Raw genomic sequence first — 23,189 nt, 5'->3', positions numbered from 1 at the left:
GTTATCAAATATTTACGTAATGCTTTTGATTTCAATATTAAAAACTCGTATATTTATACTTAAATCATCATGAAGGGGGTCCTCTACTTTAAGTCTGAAAGGTTCTTAAAACCAAAACCAAGTGAAATATAAAGTGACAATATACAATACAGAGTGGAACGAAGTTAGTGTTAAACATGTGTATGTGTTAAACTACCAAGTGTTACTGACAAAATGGTGCCAATTTAAATTTCCATACCTTCACAGGTAGGCAATAACAGACAAAATAGAATCTTTTCCAAAATATTTGCGTTGATAAAATTACCATAAGTGCCCTAAAGATTGCTTTTATTTCAACGTCATTGTCATTTCCATCACAAAGTCAAACATCCTTAACATAATAAGCTACACAGATGTTTGATCTCAAAGACTTTGTACTATTAATATTGAAACTTTACTGAGGATTCTGAAAATGACAATGAGTATTGTGGTGAATAGTGGTAATAAAGGGTATAGTGTGGTAAAAAAATAGCGTTCGTACCACGGGCCGAATTGGTTTTCGGGCCAACTAAAAAGGAATTAAGTACGAAAAATTAAGAACGAATTATACTATAACACTAACTTGGTTCCACCTTGTATATCTCGATGTTATCAATGACACTGGGTACTATTTCCGGTTATCGTGGTTTAGATAAAAGTATTTTTGGTCATGTTTTATAACATGCTTAACAGATTCAAAATCAAGAGTATTAGCTGTTAGCAAACTATCAGTTATATCTAGACTATTATATAAACTATCTAATAAAGTGTACAAGTGTGCAAATTTAGATATTTTCACTTGCATTTTTTGCTCAATCCTGGAGGCTTATAAAAATATTTGTCATAAAAGTAAAAAAAAAAAACTAAGAGAAATCTTTTTTTATATCGTTGTTTACTTTCCTAGCTACATTTTGGAAACTACTACAAAACCATTTCAACGTAACGTGATTTTAAGCAATATTTTACGATTTTTTAAAATTAGCTTTAGAAAAGCTTTGTGCATCCATGATTTTAACACACCAGGGCCCAAGTTTCAGGAAAACAGTAGTTAATAGTCTTCAAGTTGTATTGAAGAAATTGATTCTACTTCTATCCCTCCCAACGCTAAGAACCTAAGCACTTAACCAGCAAAAAGTCTCAAACAATAATCAATGATAAAAAATTCCAATATTTTATAACCACACCATAAATCAGTTAAAATATTGTTCGATGGTAGAATCCATTTTAATGGTAATAATTTAACATCTCACTCTAATATTGTAAGACTTGCCTTTGTGGTTTTATTGTTCGTAAGTATTCTGTCAAACCACTTTCATCATGTTGCTTACAGCTACAAGTTCCATTAACATTAACCTAAAAAATAAAACTCAAAGTGGGTTTCAGTGCATGCTGTGCCGTGGAGATATTACGAACTTACAGCTGGGGGTGGTCTGGCAGTAAAACTGTGCATAAACATTTTACAGCCCCCATAACCGACCATATCGACCCACAGCCCCCACTTGCAGGCACACTGGGGCTAGAGCGATTATGGATAAAAAACATATATGTTCTGGGTTTCTGTTTAATTTATTAATAAAAACTATGTTTTTTTAAGGAATGACAGATCTTTAAGCTGCACCTTTTTGGTTGTTTGTGGGGGAAGATTTACAAGAATTATTTGTACAAATATTTTGTTGTTTAATTTTAATTAGAATTTTCGGATCATCACAGTACTAATATTTTGTGTTAACAAATGTTGTGACCTTAGAGAACATTTTTAAAGGCGTTATTTATAAATACTCTTTGATAGGTTAAACCCTTAGATTGATTAGCGATTGAAAATGGTATTTCTGTTGTGATTAATATATGATGGCTTTGAAAGTAGAAACACCACAAAAAGTAGTGTTAGGAAGATACTTTTACACTCTCGGCAACAATTTTTTACTGTACGTGTAGGCCTAGTCTTATAATTATTTTGAAATATTTAAAATTCTGTTTGAGCCGAAAACGTGTAGTTGTAGTGTATTATTAGGGCATACGAATTAAATATGTGTATAAGGACTTTTTTGAAAATGTCAAATAAATTTTTACATCCTCCCAGATTCATGAAAGTATTGTTTTAATAGTACTCTAAGGGTGTTGTCAACAATTTCTAGTTTGTGGTTTGGGTGGAAATATCTTTTAAGGTTCCCTGCAACAAAAAAAGTGGTTTTTGAAGATTTGTGTGTGTGTGGAGGCTACATACTACATGTGATCCGATTTTGACGAAATTTATTAAGGGGTAGTAATCTATAATATCTCCAGGCATTTTTTCATTCTTTTAGAATTATTATTTTTTAATAAAGATAAAAAACGGCTTAAAAGATTTTTATAAAAAAACTTAGGGTGTTGTGGTTTTTTTAATTAACAAAAAACTGTACAACCCCCAATGCTATAAAATCTATGGTTCAAAAGTTATTGAAATTTTGTGATTTTCATCTCATAAAATATCTCAGATACTTACCCCGTTTGCCCATTATACGGGTTTTGACAAACTACTGGGATAAGGTTTCGGGCCAGTTGGCCAATACGGTTCATTTGGTAATTACTTTAAATGAGCTAGAGGGGTTTGATGACTAAAGATTTTCCATGAACTATTCACCCACATGTTATGGTAAATTTTCTACCCTCTTCACATTTCTGTGCTTGTGTGCTGATTAACAACAATTTGTTAATTAAATAAAATACTAACCGACTTGGTAGCAAAGCTCTGCCATCTTCGCCACTTGCTGAACCCAGGCCTCCAGTAGTCTAGGTAGAACTCCTCCGTATACTCCTGACCCTGACCGTTCCCGTAGCGTCCCTGTGTCCTGGTGGCCGTCAGGACGTGAACCTCCCTCAGGTCAATCTCCAGGAACTCCCGCGCTTCCTGGGTCACCATGTGTCTCGGACACCATGCACCACCGTGCTTGTCGTTCTTCAACCTGTAACACGCCGTATGGTTTACTAACACAATACCATAGTGTTATGGGGTGTTAATTTTGAAACCATTTCTTGGAACAATTGGCTTTCGGATAACTTACTAAACATCCCAACCATAAGGACCTGCTATAACCATTTTTTGTTGAATAAGCCACTCAGATAGGTTGGATAAGTCACTTGGATAGGTTGTGTTACCCATAGAAAAATTATATCCGCTTCAAGTTTTTATCACTTTAATTACCCTACCTTACCGCTGTGGCTATTAAAACTGAAGTAGGTTTTTGGCTTCCGCAACGATGTCCTTCTAGCCTTCCGGATACTCAGCTTGCCCCGAGGACTATATTTTATAAGTATATTTTATCACTTTCATAGAAAACAAAAACTGCAAATAGATCATATTGAACGTGACTCAATTTAACTATGTTCATTTTATTAAAGCCACTTGCCACTATAATATGGGAATAGGATTTATTCTAAAGCTATATCTATAGTAAAAAATTGAAATGTTAATAAAAATTGTATAGCTACCATTTAATAATATCATTAGTCACGTTAGTTGGGCTAAGCCAGGAATGGTTAGGGTTGTCTCTATTGGTTTATTTCTGATTTGTTATGTATGCCTTATGTTAGAAAAAACTGACTGTATTTGAAGTGGAATGTAAGTATTTTACAAGTTTTACCTTTGGTTGAATATTGTCTGTCATGGAAATATATCTGTTTGTTGCTTCTATTGGCAGGTTTCGTCAATCGAATTTCTTTCTTTTTAGAAATTGTGAAGTTTTTTAAACCCTAAATACCGAACATATTTCCTAACGTATGATGCATGGCTAAATACTGTGTAATCAAACTCTTAAATGACACATAGCTTTACCTAAAGAGACCTAAATTCTACTTTTATTGATTTGAAATGTAAGTAAGCTTTTAATTAAAGTGGGGCATGAGTCGTTGATACATATTCAACACTTTATGACTAAAATACAGAACATTTGACATTTGCAATATTTAAGCTCGAGTAATGCGTTTTTTGGAAGTAAGGTCCATTATCTTCAAGTAATGGATCCAATTAGTATTATTACCTATATTGATTATGGTTATATGCATCACGAAACAACATATTTTATTTTTTACTTCATTTTTATTTTTTGTGTTTCTATACCAGTGCCAATTTTTTTTAAGTTTTGATAGGGAACGGTTCAAACAATACGCTTAAAATAATATTTTCATTTATATATAATAAATATTTTGTTTCTTATACAATGTTTGGTTGGTTTCAACAAGGCAGGTTTCTGTTTGCACCTGTCCCTTGTGGGATTTGTGCAGTATACGTGTGTCTGGGTTTTCTGAAATCAAATAGAAACAGGCTGATGCATCAACTCAGAACCTTTTTGGATGGATAACATCAATCCCTATCAAATAAGACAATTTTGGTTTGGATTTATAACTATTACAAAAAAATCCTGTCATTACAGGGAAAATTAATTATTTAAAACTTACCGCATATCAATTATCAATTATTTAAGATGGGGACGCCACTATGTGCGTATTTTAACCCAAATATCAGTGAAGGATGAGTGTAGGATGAGTGGCGCGATCTTGTAGTCTTGTTAGTGACTAAGGCCGACATGTTTCTTAGACACAGCGTCATGGGCTATTAATTAAAATAGCCCATGCCGCTAATGGCAACTAAGGACCTACAGTTTATAGTGGAATCCGAACCACATTTTTTCCTTGTAATTTACGAATTGGTCTAATTATGAGGATAGTACTGCGGATAGTTGTAGTACTCACTAGTGCGGACGTTAATCCATACCAGGGAGCATCGCATTCACAGTGCATGCATATAAATATCCACAATTCGTGACCTCCTGGATTACAGGACGACGCCACCCGTCCCAGTCAAGATGTTTCAGAGATCGGCCTATTTTAGTCTACTCAAAGAGAGTTTTGGCTTCTTTGCGATCATGCAAAATGAAGATATAAATATTAACATTAGCTTAACCAAACCAATTAGTTTCCGCCTGTTGTTTTTTCCCTTTTTCACTTTAACGTAGACATGAATGCATTCTCATAAATGAACGTACAAGACAAACGTTATATTTTTGTTGTAGTTAAATAAAATTGGTTGCAAAATTATTGTCGTCCAATTTTCACTATTTTTGTTAGATTCTGGTTTTAATAATACAAAACGACAAGATGATCATTTCTGGTACCATTTCAAGATCTATGTAGTAATTGTTTATATTAGCTATACATGCACTATACATTTCAATATTATACTCGTACACATTTGCAAATACCAAAATAACCTCTAATTAAATTATAACTTCAAAACTCCAAACATCTTTAAATCATCACTCTGAACATCATCTGACAGTTACAAACAGCGATGGAATTGATACGTCATTATCAGAGAGTTTGGAAATTAGACGTTATTCGTGACTAATGAAACACATGTGTCAGTAAAACCGCATTTCCAGCTGACTTGATTTATCAGCCAATCGCGTCGCTTGTCGGTGGTGACGTCACGTGGCGGGAACCAATTAGCGCCAAAACATGCCGAGCAAAACATCTGTTCACAGTTGAACAGCTGATTTTGCCGCTCGCCAATTACTGTTTCATTAATGACTGCTCTCTTTTAACTGGATTTCATTCTATTTCACTTGATTGTTCTTGATGATCTATTTAGCAGTTTTTTGGCTGCAATGTTCGGATAAATTAATTAAGAACTCATGGTAAGGTATAAATAGTTTTAATTGGAAACACTTAAGGGAATTTGTTTGTGTAAGTAAGTTTGGAACCTTCAGGGGGGTTTTAAACAGCAGTTTTTTCGTAATAGACCTATGTCCCCGATCACAATGTTTTTTTAGGGTCCCCAAAGTAAAAAAAGGAAAAAATCAGTTTTTTTCAAAATCTTGAAAGATTGAGATTGCTATAGTTACAATTGAAGTTGTTTTTAGATAGTTCAGTAACTGGCAGTGTAAATTAAGACAGTTGCTGCATTTAGCTAAACTCAGACTACAGTATATGACGTGAACATCATTATTTTGCTTAAATTAATAAATAAATGTAAATATTAATAATCATGTATAAAATGCGACCCATTATCAATCCTATGAATTATTAATAAACCCAACGCAATCTCACCAACGTAGTTCGGATTTCAAAACTGTTATAAATAATTTTTCATTCATTATTTTATAATTCATAACGATCAATAAAATCTACTAAAAATACTTCGGGGTAAGTAATTTTTATCACTTAGGGAAAATATATAAAGAAGTGTTACTATAATTATCGTTCCAGGTTAGCCTCAATAACTCAGACTTTCACATGCCAGATTTTCGGCTTATGAATATAACTTTAGGAGTTTTTCATAACCTTACGCTTAGAAAACTTCCCTAAGGGCGAATGTAATTTATTTACATTCATTTCAGATTCGCTGGATTTTTACAACTGCAATATATCTGCCTAATGAGCACGCCTTCAAACTCGAGATGGCAGTGTAACGATTTGAATAGACATCTCACTAGCTTTAATCATATGATCTGACATATGTTTAAGATTTAGCGAATTTCCCATATAAATAATAAGCAATTACCATAGGTTTCGTATTAAGACCAATTTAATTTTTCTCTGGACCAGAGTCCAATTTACAATTTTTTTTCTATGTGTTCGTTAGCACAACAACTAGAGTAAAAATTATCCAAATTTGATGAAATTCGGTACAAATGTGTACACCTACAATGATCGGAAATCGGTGTTTCCCCTTTTTCCTCAAAACTGAAGATTTTTTTATTTATATCCCAATCTAATTTTTGTAAGGCTCAAAAGCACTAATTATTTAATTGCCTGAAGCGTTGTTGTACGTCTAAGGTTAAGGAGATAAAACTATAAATTTCAAATCCCCATGTTAATTTTACAGAAGATAAGGAAACTGTTGTTGTTTACTTGTTTATAGATATATTTTGGTAGAATTTATTAAATTTATTCATTTCCCACCAAACTCTTACAATTTTAATTAAAAAAAAAACATGCTTAATTACATTAATTTCCACAAAAAACCTGAGTACTAACTAAACCTTATTATATTAAAATTTGGAATAAATCTAAAGTTTAAGGGAATATTTCAGTGAAAATCCTATAAAGCAAGGGCAATTTGCTTAGTCAGAATTTTTGCTGCGGTGGAGGTATTCTATTTTATTTAAGTTTTAAATTATTAAACACGTTTTTATGTGTAAGTATGCCATCATTTACTACCGGAAGGATAAACAATTCTTTGTTATAAAAAGGCTTATTTTCACTTACAGTTTGTTTAAATAAATGTTTATATTTATTATATGATTTATTCTGCAAGATTTTAGGTGCAAAGCAGCAAATTAATCTCAATTTCTTAACAAATTCCCATAACAAATGTTATCTAAGTAAACAAAAATGCTGCACAATTCCATTAAGTAGATTGTATATCATAATTTATGTTCACTACACGTGGGGATATTTCAATTGGATTCAATATTGAGCTTTGATAACAAATTATATGAAACATTGAATATCCGTGTCATCCAACGCGTAGTTTGTTTATTCAAACCCACAGCAGGAAGTTATAGATTAAAAGCCAAATATGTGTGTAACGTTGTAGTTGTGGCAACTAATAAATCTTATTAAAAGTATAAGGAATTCTTTCCATTTTATTAACCATCGTTTAAGATAAATAAGAGTGTATTTCTACAGGCTTTAAAAATTTACTATGTCTTTGGTTCTGAAAATATGTTATTATTAATAATTGGACTATTCCAACGTTTCTTGTGTTTAAAACTAAACATTATTAACTAATTTATGATTAACATCTTCGATGCTCACATTGACTAACTTATGACTAACATATAGTAAACACCATCAATAAATGCTCAATTCAATCGCTAATTTAATTTAGTCATAATGTTTACTGGAGTTATTTGCTTTACATACATAACACCTTCAATGTAACAGTTAAATAATATTTGTTGGAAAACCTCTCTGGAATAATGAGAATCAACAGTCAAACGGAAACTTCACACAAACGACTTCAAAGGGATTTGTGAGTTAAGTGCTTTCGTTTATCTAAAATTACATAAAATATTTCCTGAATAAACCGTTATAGTATGATACGAGGAAATTTTAAAATAAGTATTAAAATTACTGATACAACAGTTTCACCTACTATTTCAAACTTTACTACCGCAAAGTTGACGGAACAATGATTACTCGATTAAAAACTCTCACTTATTCTAAAAAGTTTACATGATGAAACCATTCATAAATTTCTACACTATTTTCTATGGAAGGTTTTTGTATGAAATAGAAAACTAAACTGTAATCAAAATATATAAGTTATTGGTTCAGAACTGTATTCAAAACTCTAACTATATTGAGGAGCTGGTCTGGTAATAGAGCACGGGACTTTAGTCACTGAGGTCACGGGTTCAAATCCCGCCAGTCATCAATATATTTTAGATCGAATCTAATCCAACATATATTTTAGTATTGAATGGTTAAGAGGTACTTTAGTTGGATACGAAACGATTCTAATAGATTTTAACTAACACCCTAAAGTATTTCTTTTTCTTTTTTAGAAGAGACTTTATAATACAAAAACGATCAAAATCGTTTTGGTAGTAGGCCTAGCTCAAGCTGTAAAACTCTGGTGCGCTTTAAACGTATACCATCCACAACTGACTTAAATGTAGTCTTAAGCCACAGTACCCATTACAAACAAGAAAAGAAGGATATGCAGATTATTCAAGAAAGTTGTCATGTAAATGTAGTGGTGGTATAGAGACCATGGGGGCTTACTGACCACCTCTCACTTTGGCCTAGAGTTTATCGTCATTAGATAAATACATAATGCTCAAAGTATCTGATACTACAGTGTATATTTACCTGGCGTGGTGCGGACCCACACTACCAGAGTCATAGGCCGAGCTGGCCGTGATGTCTTGGTCTGGAATGGCACCGGACTCCATCCCTAGAGGAACGTCACACTGCCCTAGAAAAAGGAAACATAAAATGTAATTTAAAATATCAAAGCACAGCTAGTTTTTGTAAAAGTATTTTTAAAATATCCTTTGTGAGTTGATGTAAAAGTCGCTAACTTGCCGCTTAGGTGAACGGACAATTTCAAGATTTCAAATAACAATGACGTCATGAAGTCAGACAAATCAACTACAAGTTGATTAACTTTTGGACTTCCAAGAATCAACGTCTTCATTTTACAAATCTAATGTTGGTGACAAAGAACGATTCTACATGTAACTATCACGCCAGCTAATACAATTCTAGTATACTGTAAGAAAATATACAAGTAAGTTTGCTTAACTCGTAACTAGTATGAGGAGGTGAAAATTACATTATCGATTTGCATACTTTTTGTGTCAATTGTTCCATTTATTTAACTTGATTGCAACGTTGAAAGTCGCCTCAAAAGAAATACGTTATTTATTTATTATTTCATTTTATGTTGTCTGTATGTCTTAATAGAACACCTACTAAAATCCACGCTTTCTCAGTGATTAAATTAAAATTCATGTTCGATTTGGTCGTAACCTATTCAAACAGCATTTTGTAAACATGTTAACATAATGCATTATTTGTTGCAGGATTAGAGTAATTAATAATGCACAGAATGAAACTCGAGTAGCCAAACTTCCAGAGGTGCAACGCTTAACCAAGTTGTGGTTGTAATAAGGGATAACAGATTTGTTGTTTTAGTTGGCGCTTGGGGAAGGTAAGCTCACAGGAATTAGCAACTTCCTGCTTAACTCTCTCCAGTCCCTTATCTGGAATAGTTTCTCATATCGTATAGCACCTAGCTGCCCCTAGTTATAATGGTATAGCGTTTCCGAAACTTTCACATACATAAAAATAAAACATAACAATTAAATGAAAAACTTAAAGAGTGTTAAATTGTAAATATTTACAAGGTTTTCACGTAGAAAAAGACATACACAACCTTTTTACAGGAAATGAAGCTACGAAGATAAATATTAAAATTCTGTTGTTATTCGAGGGAGAAATTCAATATGAGAACCGACGAGGAACTTATTTTTTATTTATTGGTGGTTGGTCAAGTTTCACGTAGATGTCAAAAGATTAACAGTTACGTGATTTTTAAACGACCAGATTACGCACTCATAACACGGATACAAACTAATCGTTAGAGAAAATATAATAGATATCGTTAGTTTAAATACTTAACTAGCAATACCATAGAGATTAAAATAAGTACATTATTCCAACAAGCACGTAAAATAAAGTTTTTCGCTGCTGGATGATACTATGCATTAAGAGCAAAAAACAATACAATCTCGACATCTAATGTGAAACATAATTTTAAACTACATACGTATAAAATGTACATATCTTAAAAACCCCAAAACTACCTATTTGTAAACTTTACCCCCTACCCCTTCAACACAAGACGTGGCACTAAAGTTGAACGGTTTGGAGTCATCAGTGAGCTTTCACTTAGATGTAACTTTTGTTCAAAACTTGACCAAGATTTTCCTGATCACTGTGCTTTAAATAAATTATTAAGGCCAACAAAACAGCCGATCTTAGTCAGTAACAAAACCCCACATATCATCTCACACCATTCTGGGTGGACCGATGCTTCTAGGTGTCAAAATAAGTAACTCACATAGGGGTTCCCCTCCCTTGGGGGGTTCTTGAGATATAATTTAATTCTACACTCATATTTGAATTAATATACGCATCTAGGTGGCGTCCCCATCTCAATAGTTGATAATTTAAGTATAATATTGTACCTTAATATGACGTAAATGGTACTTCAAACATTATGTAATCAAACATATACATCTATAAGGCGTATCACATTATCGGAATATTTACGTTTGAATATTATTTTTATCACAATAAAGATATTGTACAATTAGGTCATGTGTATTGGAAGATACGTTTGGCACTGTTCCAGGTTAATACAATATTCATATTAAGTCATTATAGAAACTGGGCTAATATGACGCCATAGTGGCTATTTGCATTTATATATTCAAAGTAGTATCATTTCAAAAATCCTGGCAAAAATTCAAAGCAAAGATTCATCTGAATTATTGACCTAAAATATGTAGAACAAATTCTCACAACTACGTGAAATCCTAAACCTCTCTTTTATGACTTATAACAGTCATTCGTAACATTTAAAATGTTATGTCTCGTACCAAATTATATCACGGTGAACATAAAAAATGCTATAGTAAATCATAAATCATATTATATAAATCATAAAACATAAATCATGTATTCCATACTGTTTGTAAAAAACTGCTTTTGTCCTCTGGTTTAAGATGTAGTTTTCAAATCTGTAGAAATGTTTGTTTTACTTGTTGTTTCAAACTCTAAAAATACCCGTGGCAAACATACATAGGTAAACACAACTGTTTAAACCATCGTGGAAATAAACAGTCGGTGGAAAAGTTGCTCAAGCAATTAACAAATTTAGAGGAGCTCGAAAACAAACTTTGAAGTGGATCTAGAAAGTTATAAACATTGTTAAGTGGATTTGTCGAAACCTCTTTCCGTGATTTGAAAACACGCTGTCTCTTGTATTATACAAAGAATATATACATTATTTTTATGTTATAAAATTGCATTATACAAATTACCACAATTAAATGATGTAGTCTATTTCCATTATTGGAAAATAATATATATATATTTTTAAATAATGCTCTACAAATAGCATAATTTTTTTAAAGACTCTGTCTATTATAATCTAATATTTTAAATATAAAAGGTCATATTGTCTAAAAATAGTATGTTGTCGCCCTTTAAATTCTGAACAAAATGGTTTAACTCCCATTCCTGTAAAAAAAATATGGTTCGAAATGTATTGTAAATTATGTTATTTTACAATAAAAACATATAATAAGAGAAAATCGATCCTGTTTTGATTGAAATTAGTAGATAATCCTTATAATTCTTAACAAATTATTGTAACTTTTGTTATTTTCCCATATTAAAAAAATATATATTTTGTGATTTGACCTATTAATATTGAAGTTACTCTCATCGCTTACGCTTACCCATGATAAAGGTCATTGACAAACTAATGGGAGAAATTATGTGTCAGATTGCTGATACCGTTTATTTTAATGATACATATACAAAAGTTACAAGGATATAGTATAATCGTCCCAGGATTTACGCAAACACTGTGACGAATCTTTATGAACGCTTTCCCCCGACGAAACATGACACCATTGCACCACCCACAGTAAGCGCCCTATATTTATCCGCCCATCTGGTAATAACACCAGATTTGGAACAATTTTCTATAAACATTGATGATTAGTGGCGCCAGTTTTGAGGGGAGGAAGCGGAAGTAAGGGACACCGCACGCGCTCCGAGCTAGCGGTGCGTAACTGGGACCAGACGGATGTTTAAACTCGCATTAGATAGGCTTCCTCTCAACTGCCGAGATACTAGGCTTAGGTTACAAACCTGGGTCTCAGCTAAATCCGTCCCTAAGTACAAGGTTTCATAAAATAATCTGTTAAATAATTTGCAACGGTGCATAAACGTTCTTTACTGGTACCCCTGTTTGATCATTTCAAGCTGTTATGTTGACAACTTCAAGGTAGCTTTGATTTGAACTATTTCCTGAAGCGTGGAATAGTGTAACATTTTACAAACTTTTGATATTATTCCTTTATAGAAACCTAATACACTGAGTGTATTGGAAACTGTACAATAACCAATAACCAATAAAATAACACAACGTTTCATTTTACGTTGTGTTGAAGTTATCAGAACACACGCTACATAAAATCATAGATAATACATACTCCCCCAGATATATCCATACTTGTGTTGCTTAGTCTATGACAAAATCTTGCTACCTGAAACAGTAATAATGGCAAGAGACATGAACAACATGCGCAAATGACTTGTGGTCATTAGCTGGTTATCTCCCCTATCATTCAATGTAGAACGCACTGTAAACGTGTAGACTGACCAATAAACTGCATTTCATTTTACACTTCATTGCTTGCGTAAAATGTGCTCATGACGCTCTCTGGGTCTTTCACAGTAATAGGTACTGTCCAGTATAACCACAAACCACAACAGGGATGGTTGCAATTTTGGAAAAGTATATGCAATAGCTTATTTTAAAAAACTTCCCACGATGTTGCAGGCGATGCTAAAAAATTCCGGACAGAACAATAAGTTTTTCTGGCTTTTTTACCTAGAAAGGAGGATGAGAGTGTGATGTAAGATGACTTATTGTAGCTTTGTTACTGACTAATACCAGATGTTTCTCTATGTATGACCATTTAATTTATGCCCAATGACCAAGGCCAGCCGGCAAGCTGGAATAGTTTAAGCAGTATGACATAAAATGTAAGTTGGTAAAAAAAAACACTAATATTTTACACTTTTTTGTTTCTAATTTTCCGGCCCGTACATGAACTTACTTCTTCAACTTCAGCTCCTCTAGAAAAACAACAATAAGTGTATAAAAAAGCATTACTATTGTAACTAAACTTCCGTTCACAACACAGGTGATAGGAGAAGTTCCCCCACGACTTATTTTTGCTTAATGTACATGTTTAAGCTGATTGAGTTTTGGCAAACCTCAGCTATTAAAATATTGTTATAAAGGTAGTGAAAGGGCTAGATTTCTTCCCATAAAACCGCCTACATTTTGTAAACTGAGTATAGTAATGCAATATACCATTTCACAGCAAAACCATTCATACCGCAAATTAATATATACAACTACGTTCAAAGAGATGATTGCTTTTGAAACTGGCTACACCACGTCTGAACGTTCAAAGCATTAATATGTCATTTCGATCTAGTTGTTCCGTAATTGGCTGAACATGAGTTCAACTGGTCTGACATTGCACGCGAATCGCAGTGAAAATATACACTAACAAAGATAATATCAATTGTAAGTTTAATTAAACCTACACGCCTTGCCTTAATTTGGTAGAATATCGGATAGTACAATGAACAATAATAAGTTAAAATTCAAAAATACAAACTATATTTTATATATATAAGTAATTTTAATTTTCATCATGAAAGACATATTCTAAACTATTTAAAAATATTATAAACCACCCTAACTATTGAAATTGCATAGAAAATAGCTAAACATTTTCTTATTTTCAGTAATAAATGGCAATTTTTTCACTAAGTGAAACCGTTTAGCAAGATAAATAAATATTATTTTGTCTTATATTTACAGTGTCCACTTTTAAAATGTATATAAACTTAATTTACAACTATACATAAATATTTCAATTACAAATATCAGCTTCCATACCATTTAGACTAATGGAAAGAAAAGTAATATTTTTTTCGACTGAATAAACGTGTTAACTGAAGCAAAGTTATAGTGACGTCGTTATAATGCCCATGGGTAACAACCAATTTGTGCGAATATCCATCTCGAGTGTAAGAAATGTGTTTCTTCAATCCAATATAAACTATAATAATACCAATAGGTAATACTACATGCATGAATAGCATCCTGAAGTGAGAGTGGCGAACAAAGTCTTTACGAATTGTACTAACTGTCTCATATTTCAACACGGTTGTCAAGACATTTTAAACTCTCTAGGGTATGACATTAAATAGGAACTTTTTATACAAACATTCAGTGTAAATGTAACTGTTTCTCATTGTAGCTCAACTGAAAAACTTGATTATTTTTGTTTTAACCATTTTTAATGATTGAGTATTGAAATATAATACAAACACTTCTTTATTTTCTATGGAATGTTTTTTTATACACAATGAAAATATACAACATTATTTTTTTACATTCTGTATGCTATACAGTGTATAAAATCATAAATTATTTATGATCAAAAACCTCTGGATAGCAACTCATTCCTTAAAAACTTAATACTGAAAACATTCACAAACAATAAATTTGTAAAACAAAATCTTAAAAGTACAATTTTAGTGCAAATGTGGAAATAATCATAATCATTATTATTATAACTAAGGATTTTAGCTTTAAAAGGACCAAAAAGTCATAAATGTATTCGCCCTCATAACCAACAATAAATCCAAACCCCTAACAATAACCAAAATTGTTTTGCGAAACAAATCGCCGAGGCCCAAATACAAGGAACATATGGATGAAGTTGTATCATGGAGGTTATATACGGATATGTAGTTTGCAAACTAAGGCTAGGTATAAGCTCTCGGAGTTAGAGCCTTGACTTCGAGCTGCGACAACTTCGACAGGATATTCTCCGCTCCATTGGCTTCTGAACAGTGTTTTATTATCAGTTACAGTCGTTCCTGAGATCCATTCCTCGTACTGTAATTCAATTTTGCCGCATTCCAGATGGGAAAGTGGAGGTTTTCATCCAAAATTGTTATTTCTGTAACTAGTGGGCAAAGGCAGTTTGCATTCGTGTTACACATTATATTTTTCCTACAGTTACTATAAATCATATAAATAATTAGACTTTCAAACACTGTACATCACGTTTTTAGGATAGGTTAAATAAAAAAACTGAACGAAATTGGAAACGCTGCACCAGCTGATCGTAATCCTAATATCTTTAAGTCTTGCCAACTTATTTTCAAGCGTTCACGGATTACGTGCATAATAAAAGCACGCTGTTTTGTGTGGTTTGGTTGGAATACTGGTGTATGCCAAAGTAAAAACTGTGCGCCAAAGTAAGACTTTATCAACTATAATCTGTGCAAGGAAGTCAACTTTGTCGGGTGACTGTAGGAGAAATGAATTTTTTTTTCAAAAGTAGTAGTATTTTTGAAGTTTATATTATACGAGTATACGTGATATAGTACGAGTATATCAATGCGATTGACTTTCAATAATATCACAAATCTTTTTTTAAGCTGTACTGAATGATTTGTGCCATTTTTACAATAAATCTTTATCCGCATTGTGACAGACGCGTCTTTCCTGTAAAGGTATATGCGGCTCTTACAACTAAACAGTAGTGATAATGAAATAAAATTATTAAATATTGGTGTGATATTCAAGTATCAATTTTGTCAGCTAAACTCCAGTCCTGGACTTCTGACTCAAATTATAATTTATACGGGGACATGGTTCAGTTTCAGATATAGATTGCTGCACCACTTGTATGCTATTATTATACATTTGAGTGAGCTGTTCTGAAATTGGACTAGAATGGACTGTCATGATCAAGTGGAACTGAGATATCGCTTTGTTGGTTACTAGATATCAGATCTTTAAAGCGTAATCCAGTTCAATTACTGATATCTCATGACTGCAATATTTTTTTAACAAAGTTTTTTTCCTGTTAATATGAGGTTCTTGTAAACAAACCATGGGATAATTTGTAGCATCATCTATTCATAGTAGAAAAACCAAGAGAGAAAATTTGTTTGTAGTAGTCCATGTTGTGAGTGGCTTAATCAACCATCATATTTTAATGGTAAGTAGGCTATAGCTGGTCCATATGGATGGGATCTCCGTCTTTTTATGTCATTTGTTTTACAGTCACGCTCTCGACCAAGACTTTCCTCATTACGAGTTAATTTAAAGTTATATGAACACTTGAACATAGTAATTAAGTACGAGAGGGAACGAGCTGGTCCAGTGGTGAGAGCACGGGACTTCGGTTCCTGAGGTCCTGGGATCAAATCCTGCCAAAACACCAATGGATTTCTAAGTGATAATGTCGTATTCCCTAGGTCCATGTAGCGTAAAGTAATGTGAAAAACAATCCCGGGCTCGTGCCTAGCGTCCAAAGAAAAACAAATTGAGTACGCAATACTAAACAAACCCAGTATTTTATCCTGTAAAAGATTGAAAAAATACTATCCATATTTCAATATAGCTTGTTGTTGTTCAGGGTAATGGTCAACAGTCGCTATTCTACACAATAACGCTACGCTGGGCGGGAATCTGAAGCAAGGAGCTTCCTTCCATCCCCATCGCCGCTAATGGAAATGGCTTTAGGCGCTCAGTTCGGGGAGCTTCACTCAAATTGACTTGTAACGTTCCGAAGTGAAATCTACTTTTATTCAATCCTCTCAACAATGCTGAGACTGATCAACTCAGCTATGTTTATAAGCTGCATAAGCGCGCTATGCTGCCTGCCGTTTGAGACCAAAAAAATACCAAAATAAAAGAAGAATTGACTCCGGACCTACACCAAATGGACTCAGTCCCCCCCCCTTGTTCCTTGGTTTTGGAAGTGAATCCTTTCGTCCTTCTTCTCTGAGACGACGGCCATGATACTTCATCCTTTTCTTGTCCTCCAAGATTCTCAACAACTGTCCCCGAACCCTAGCCTGGGATTTATGTGATCGGGGTGAGTCTGAATTTAAGTTAGTTAAATTATTTGACCTTTTATTGTACTTTGTCTTTCTGTGTAATGTCAACGTTTGTGTTTAGGTTCAATTCTTTTTGATTATTGAAATTGTCGAAACACTCGGCACGAGAAAACCAAAATGGACATGTCAGGGAAAAGTTTGTCCAAGCCTAAAGTTTAGTTTTGTAAATTTCTGATACTTAGCCTTTCAAATTATGTATTTATTTGGTGTACCTACAGAGGGATAAACTTAGTTAAATTCTTTATTATGTCTTCTAAGCGAGAATAGTTGAAAAAAAGAGACTAGTCGTTGACTATCAAGTTTGGTTTTGACATGTCGCAATCTTAACATATTTTGGATTCAAAGACGAAATAGTGAGGTTAAGGCCTAGCAAACTTTTTGTATGTAAATAAATGTCCTGTTATAGTATTTTTGTTGAATTTCTGTCAAATTAAAAAAAAATTGATTTTTGTGTTAAACTAAGATGTTCTAGGATATGGTTGCCTGCAGAATCATGGCAAGTTGAGCACATGGTTGGACCTTATTAGTTTAGGCTATTTTATTACAACCATAGGTTACAGGTATTGTTATTTTGATAGTGGATTACAGAAATGTTTGATTTAAAGGAAGTTTTAAATTCAATTTTGAATTTTGTTGGCTGGAATTTGGCTTAGGCCTAGTACTGTAACTTTTGTGGAAACTTGAAAAAAAAAATGTAAAATAAATTAGCTCTAGTCAATCTTATGTTTATTAATTACTATTTCTTTGATTTTGTGTAAAAATTCAGTCGATAGTACCTAACCTAACCAAGAGGCTTACTAGCTTGCTCACCCCATTGAAGTGCGCAATTACAAGACTGTTTTGCTATCTCCGTTTCGGAGTGAATGAACAATATAATTATTGACACTCCAATCTTGGTTCCCGGCTAATTTTGCCTTTTTAGTGACTGAACTATTGCCTGTTCACAGAAGTTAGGCCTAGGTAGTGCAGTGCATCGGGTCAAACCATTTTAAGACTGAACTATTAGAACTCTTGTGGTTGACCTCATAGAACAAACATTTAGTGCTACTTAAACCCACATATTTTACCATTGCAACATTCTATTCCCTTTGGGTTGTACAGGGAGCAGTTACGGATCAGAGAGAGCAGTTACGGACCAGAGACGTTATTGGACTTCCAAGATCTGCCTATTGACGACCTCATCGCCGCTGCAGTGTCACTGTAACTGGCCACTGAAGTCTACCCTACCAACCGTTGGACGATCCGACCCTATCGCCATGGAGACTCTGGGCCCAAGATTCGACTGGATGTGAAAACGATAAGTCCTAGGCCTAAGTTAACTTACTGTGTGCAGGCAAATCTTTTCTGTTACAATTTGAGCCGTTCCATTATCAACAAAATGGAAGACTGAGTGCACCCTGCCCGTTTTGGGGAGTGTTAGGTTAGGTTAGGTTGGACGCTCCGTTTCTGAAGAAGCAACGTAGGTTAAGCAACATTCATCGTAATATTTATATTTATTTGTATCATTGTTTCATTGTGTATTATATTGTGTTTATTCCAGGTGGCCACCTAAATTCATGAAAATGTTGTCTGAAATTTAATCATTTAATTTACTGAAGGAATGTGTTAGGTTCTGGTTAGGCCTAGTGTATGTAGATAGTAACCTGTTTAAAACCCACATTCTAATTTGTTAACTTGTCAGTGTTTATTTAAATCGTTTGTTTCATGTTCCAATATTTTTGAGATCTAATACTCGGTAACTTAAATTGTTTCATGTTTTCGAATATTTGAGATTAGTGAATTTAGAAAATTGTTTCTTGTTTCATTGAAGGGTCTTTACTTGTTATTATTGTCCATGTTTTGAACCACTCGGTACTTGAGAATATTTTTTTGGTTAAGGAATTGTTTCTGCCTTTTGTACTGATATTAATTGAGTTCGTAAATTTTGAACCACATTTCAATTCCTTGTATTGTCAATAGCTAAATTTTACTCTAGTAAACTTGTATTTAGTAACTTGTATTTGTATTGAATTATTGATTCCCGTTCTAGTTTTAAGTCATGTTTTTCCCCTTGATAAAATGGATCAGTATCCGCACACCTAGGTAGGCCTAACAGAATTCTAGGTTTTTACGCTCACAGTTACCTCTAGATCTTGAGGTTAGGGTACATTTTAGTAATTTTAGATTGTAAGGTGTGTTCATTTTGGTCACGTAAAACTTGTTCTTTTGTCGTATTCGCGTCTTTCGTAATCAGGCTCACCTTTCGGTCACCTAAATACCAGGCAACCGTCCAACCCGCTAGGAATTCCCTTTCCTCATTAATGGAACTCCCCCCTACCCAACGGCAAATGAGGTGGCGCCCTGTGACTACAAGGTGAACTGAATACAAGACTGAAAATACAATTAGGCAACACCCTCGACCCAAACCGACTGACTTGGCAATTCATGTGACTCCCTTTGGGAGGTTACAAATTGGCGTCCAGAACGTGGGGCCCTTTGGACTATTGAACCTTCTGTAGGAGAATATTGATCTTGGATATTTTCTACTGCATATTTTAAGGCCTATTGGCAATATTTTTAAGGATACTTGAATTTAAGGATCTCTTGTGCATGTTTGGTTTATTATTGATTAGGCCTAAGAATGGATAAAATTAACGCATATAGGTTACGTAAGGAGGAGGTTTCCTATGAACTGAAGATAAGAGGTATCTCAGGTGATGGGGATGCAAATGAATTGCGTAAGCGACTCACACACGCCCTTAATGCTGGTACTCCCATTGAAGAAAAAGTGGTTGCGAGTTTGGTAACAGAAAATGAACTGGATTGCTGTGAAGATAAGTTTTCAGACTTGAAATCTTTAGTTAAGGCGTACTATGAAGACCTACCAAACGAAGCAGAATATCTTAGAATTTCAACTCGACTTAGTCATCTTCTACAACGAGTCAGCAGGATTCCTATCGATGAAGACAGCGAAGACAACAAAGAAGAAACCTCTAGGAAAGAAGAGCTACTGAAGGATATTAAGGAATTTGTCGATGAATTGTCAAACAAAACAACGAAACCAAACACAGAAGGCCAAGGCCCTTCAGATCCCATGAAACAAGTGCCCGGTCCGGAGAATAAACCAGATGAAATTGCTACCCCAATGTGTGGTGACTTAAAAACTACAGATAATACAAAAACTGAAGAACTGGAGAATCGTAGTGAAACTAAGCCCTTAGGTAGATCCAACTTTCAGAACAGTCAAGAAAAACATCTCAAGGACAAACCAGCACGTTTATCCAAGACAGTACCTGTATTTAAATGGGGGTTAAAGTTTGACAATGAATCAGGTCAGAGCGTAGGTGCGTTTCTAGAAAGAGTAGAGGAACTTAGAAGAGCTCGTGGGTTGAGTGAGGAGGATTTATTTGAATCTGCGGTAGATTTGTTTTCCGGGTCGGCATTGATATGGTACCGTTCAACAATCTCAAGAATTGACTCCTGGCATGCTCTATGCACCGAAATGAAGATTGTGTTTCAGAGTCCTGACTATGATTACATGCTACTTCAAGAGATAATGAGTCGGAATCAAGGGGAAAATGAATCCATAGACATGTATCTTGCAGCGATGGAGGGGCTTTATGGGAGATTGTCAGAGAAACAACCAGAGGTACTAAAGTTGCAGCAAATGATTAAAAACCTAAACCCTTACCTTCAAGAAAAATTGTGCATGTTCAACATCAGAAACCTGGAAGAACTTCGAGATATGGGAAGGAAAGCAGAGTTAGGAAAACTACGAGCAAGTTATCAATCTCAGTCACAACGCTCTAAAGCCTTAGAACCTGACCTAGCTTACAAAGGACACTCAAGATACAAATCAGATTGGAAGACTACAGACACCAAGAAATTATCAGCCTTACACAATAAACAGACTACCGGAGAATCACACCCAACGATAAAATGCTGGAATTGTTCAAGAGAGGGCCACAGATTTTCAGAATGCAGGAAGGAGAGAGGGAAATTTTGCTATTCTTGTGGAACACCAAATATTCGGAAGCCAGAATGTCCTCGGTGCAATCCTACTAGTCCAAAAAACGCATAAGCTTGGGGGCCGGTAATGAAATTGCTGACTCCCAGGAAATTAATAAAATTCTGAAAATTAGCTATGTCATCACCTCCAGTGAAAATGATCCTAGGCCTTACTTGGATGTCAGGATATTCGGGAAATCAATTAAAGCACTTCTAGATTCCGGTGCCTCGAGCACTGTGTTAGGAAACCAAGGTTTATGGATATTAGACCGATTCCCTGCCAAATTAAAAGAATTTTCGTCCAAGGTTGTTGAGACAGCTGATGGTAAACAACATTTAATTAAGGGGAAGATAATCATCCCGATAACCTTAGAAGGGAGAACACGAGAAATTGCCGTGATAGTAGTACCCACTTTACCACAAGGCTTGATCCTAGGCATAGACTTCTGGGAAAGGATGCAACTAGTCACTAATATGGCAGAGAAAACCTGGGAATTCGCTCCAAAATTAAATTCCATGGAAGTTAAAGAGGGTCTTCAACCTAAGGAGTACTTATCTAAAAACCAAACTGAAATTTTGCAGAATTTAGTTGAAAAATATTTAGGAGACAACAAAAAGGTGTTAGGCCGCACTGATCTGGTCACCCATGTGATCGATACTGGTGATGCAAAACCAATTAAACAAAGGTATTATGCCGTTTCTCCGGCCAGACAAAAACTTATCAACGAAGAACTAGATAGAATGCTTGAGTTAGGGGTGGTTGAACCCTCCATGAGCGCTTGGTCGAGTCCTGTGATCCTTCTAGACAAGCCTGACGGTTCAAAGCGATTTATAGTAGATTTCCGGAAGGTCAACGAGGTTACCAGAAGAGACGCTTACCCACTACCCAGAGTAACTACCATCTTAGACCGTCTGAGAGATGCAAAATATCTAAGCTCTCTCGATATAAAACATGCGTATTGGCAAATCCCACTTGAAGAAGCTAGTAAAGATAAAACCGCTTTTACTATCCCAGGAAGAGGTTTGTTTCAATTCAACACAATGCCATTCGGTCTCCATAATGCGCCTGCCACCTGGCAACGATTTATTGATAATATTTTAGGCCCAACCTTAGAACCTTATGTATTCGTCTACTTAGACGACATTATTGCGGTAACGCCAACATTCGAACTTCATCTACAAGTATTGGAGAATATTTTCAAAAGACTTAAAGAAGCTAAACTGACCCTGAATAGGGACAAGTGTGTGTTATGTCGCCCTGAACTTAAGTATTTAGGCTATATTGTTGACCAGGGTGGTCTTAAGGTAGATCCAGATAAGGTAAAAGCAATATTGGACATCCCGATACCACGGAATCAGAAGGAAGTCAGACAGTTTTGCGGGACGGCCAGTTGGTACCGTAGGTTTATACCTGATTTCGCAACCAGAATACATCCTTTAACAAGCCTTCTACGGAAGAAAGTTCCATTCAAATGGACCGTTGAGGCCCAATCTGCTTTTAGGGATATAAGAGGATGCTTAGTTAAGGCCCCTATTTTGAGCTGTCCAGATTTTGACAAACCTTTCCTCATTTCGTGTGATGCTAGTGGGTTTGGATTAGGCGCTGTTTTAAGCCAAGAATTACCAGAAGGGGAGACAGTGATCGCTTATGCTAGTCGAGCCTTATCGAAAAATGAACAAAAATTCTCTGCTACCGAGAGAGAGTGCCTAGCAGTTGTGTGGGCGGTGGAAAAATTCAGAGCCTATGTGGAAGGTACAACTTTTACTGTCATAACGGACCACTACTCGTTACTCTGGCTACATAACCTAAAAGAACCTCAAGGAAGACTTGCACGGTGGGCTTTGCGCCTACAAGCTTTCGACTTCAAGATAGTTCACCGTAAGGGAAAAGA

At 34.7% G+C, this 23,189-nt stretch overlaps 1 protein-coding gene across 1 annotated transcript in view; it reads right to left on the bottom strand.

Annotated features, from left to right (window-relative positions):
* Positions 1-23,189, bottom strand: part of LOC128995253 (discoidin domain-containing receptor tyrosine kinase B-like) — a 130,303-nt gene that overhangs the window by 41,624 nt on the left and 65,490 nt on the right. The window contains exons 3-4 of the mRNA XM_054420205.1: positions 8,875-8,980; positions 2,729-2,960 (exon numbers count right to left, since the gene is read on the bottom strand). Coding sequence (XP_054276180.1) covers positions 2,729-2,960; positions 8,875-8,980 — 338 coding nt within the window. The remainder of the gene's footprint in view (positions 1-2,728; positions 2,961-8,874; positions 8,981-23,189) is intronic.

Source organism: Macrosteles quadrilineatus, unplaced genomic scaffold (genome assembly GCF_028750875.1).
Source record: "Macrosteles quadrilineatus isolate MER2022 unplaced genomic scaffold, UCM_ALF_1.0 Scaffold_5__1_contigs__length_97177068, whole genome shotgun sequence".
NCBI lineage: Eukaryota > Metazoa > Arthropoda > Insecta > Hemiptera > Cicadellidae > Macrosteles > Macrosteles quadrilineatus.
Note: the sequence above shows the minus strand (reverse complement) of the source record. Positions and strands in the feature narration are given on the sequence as shown.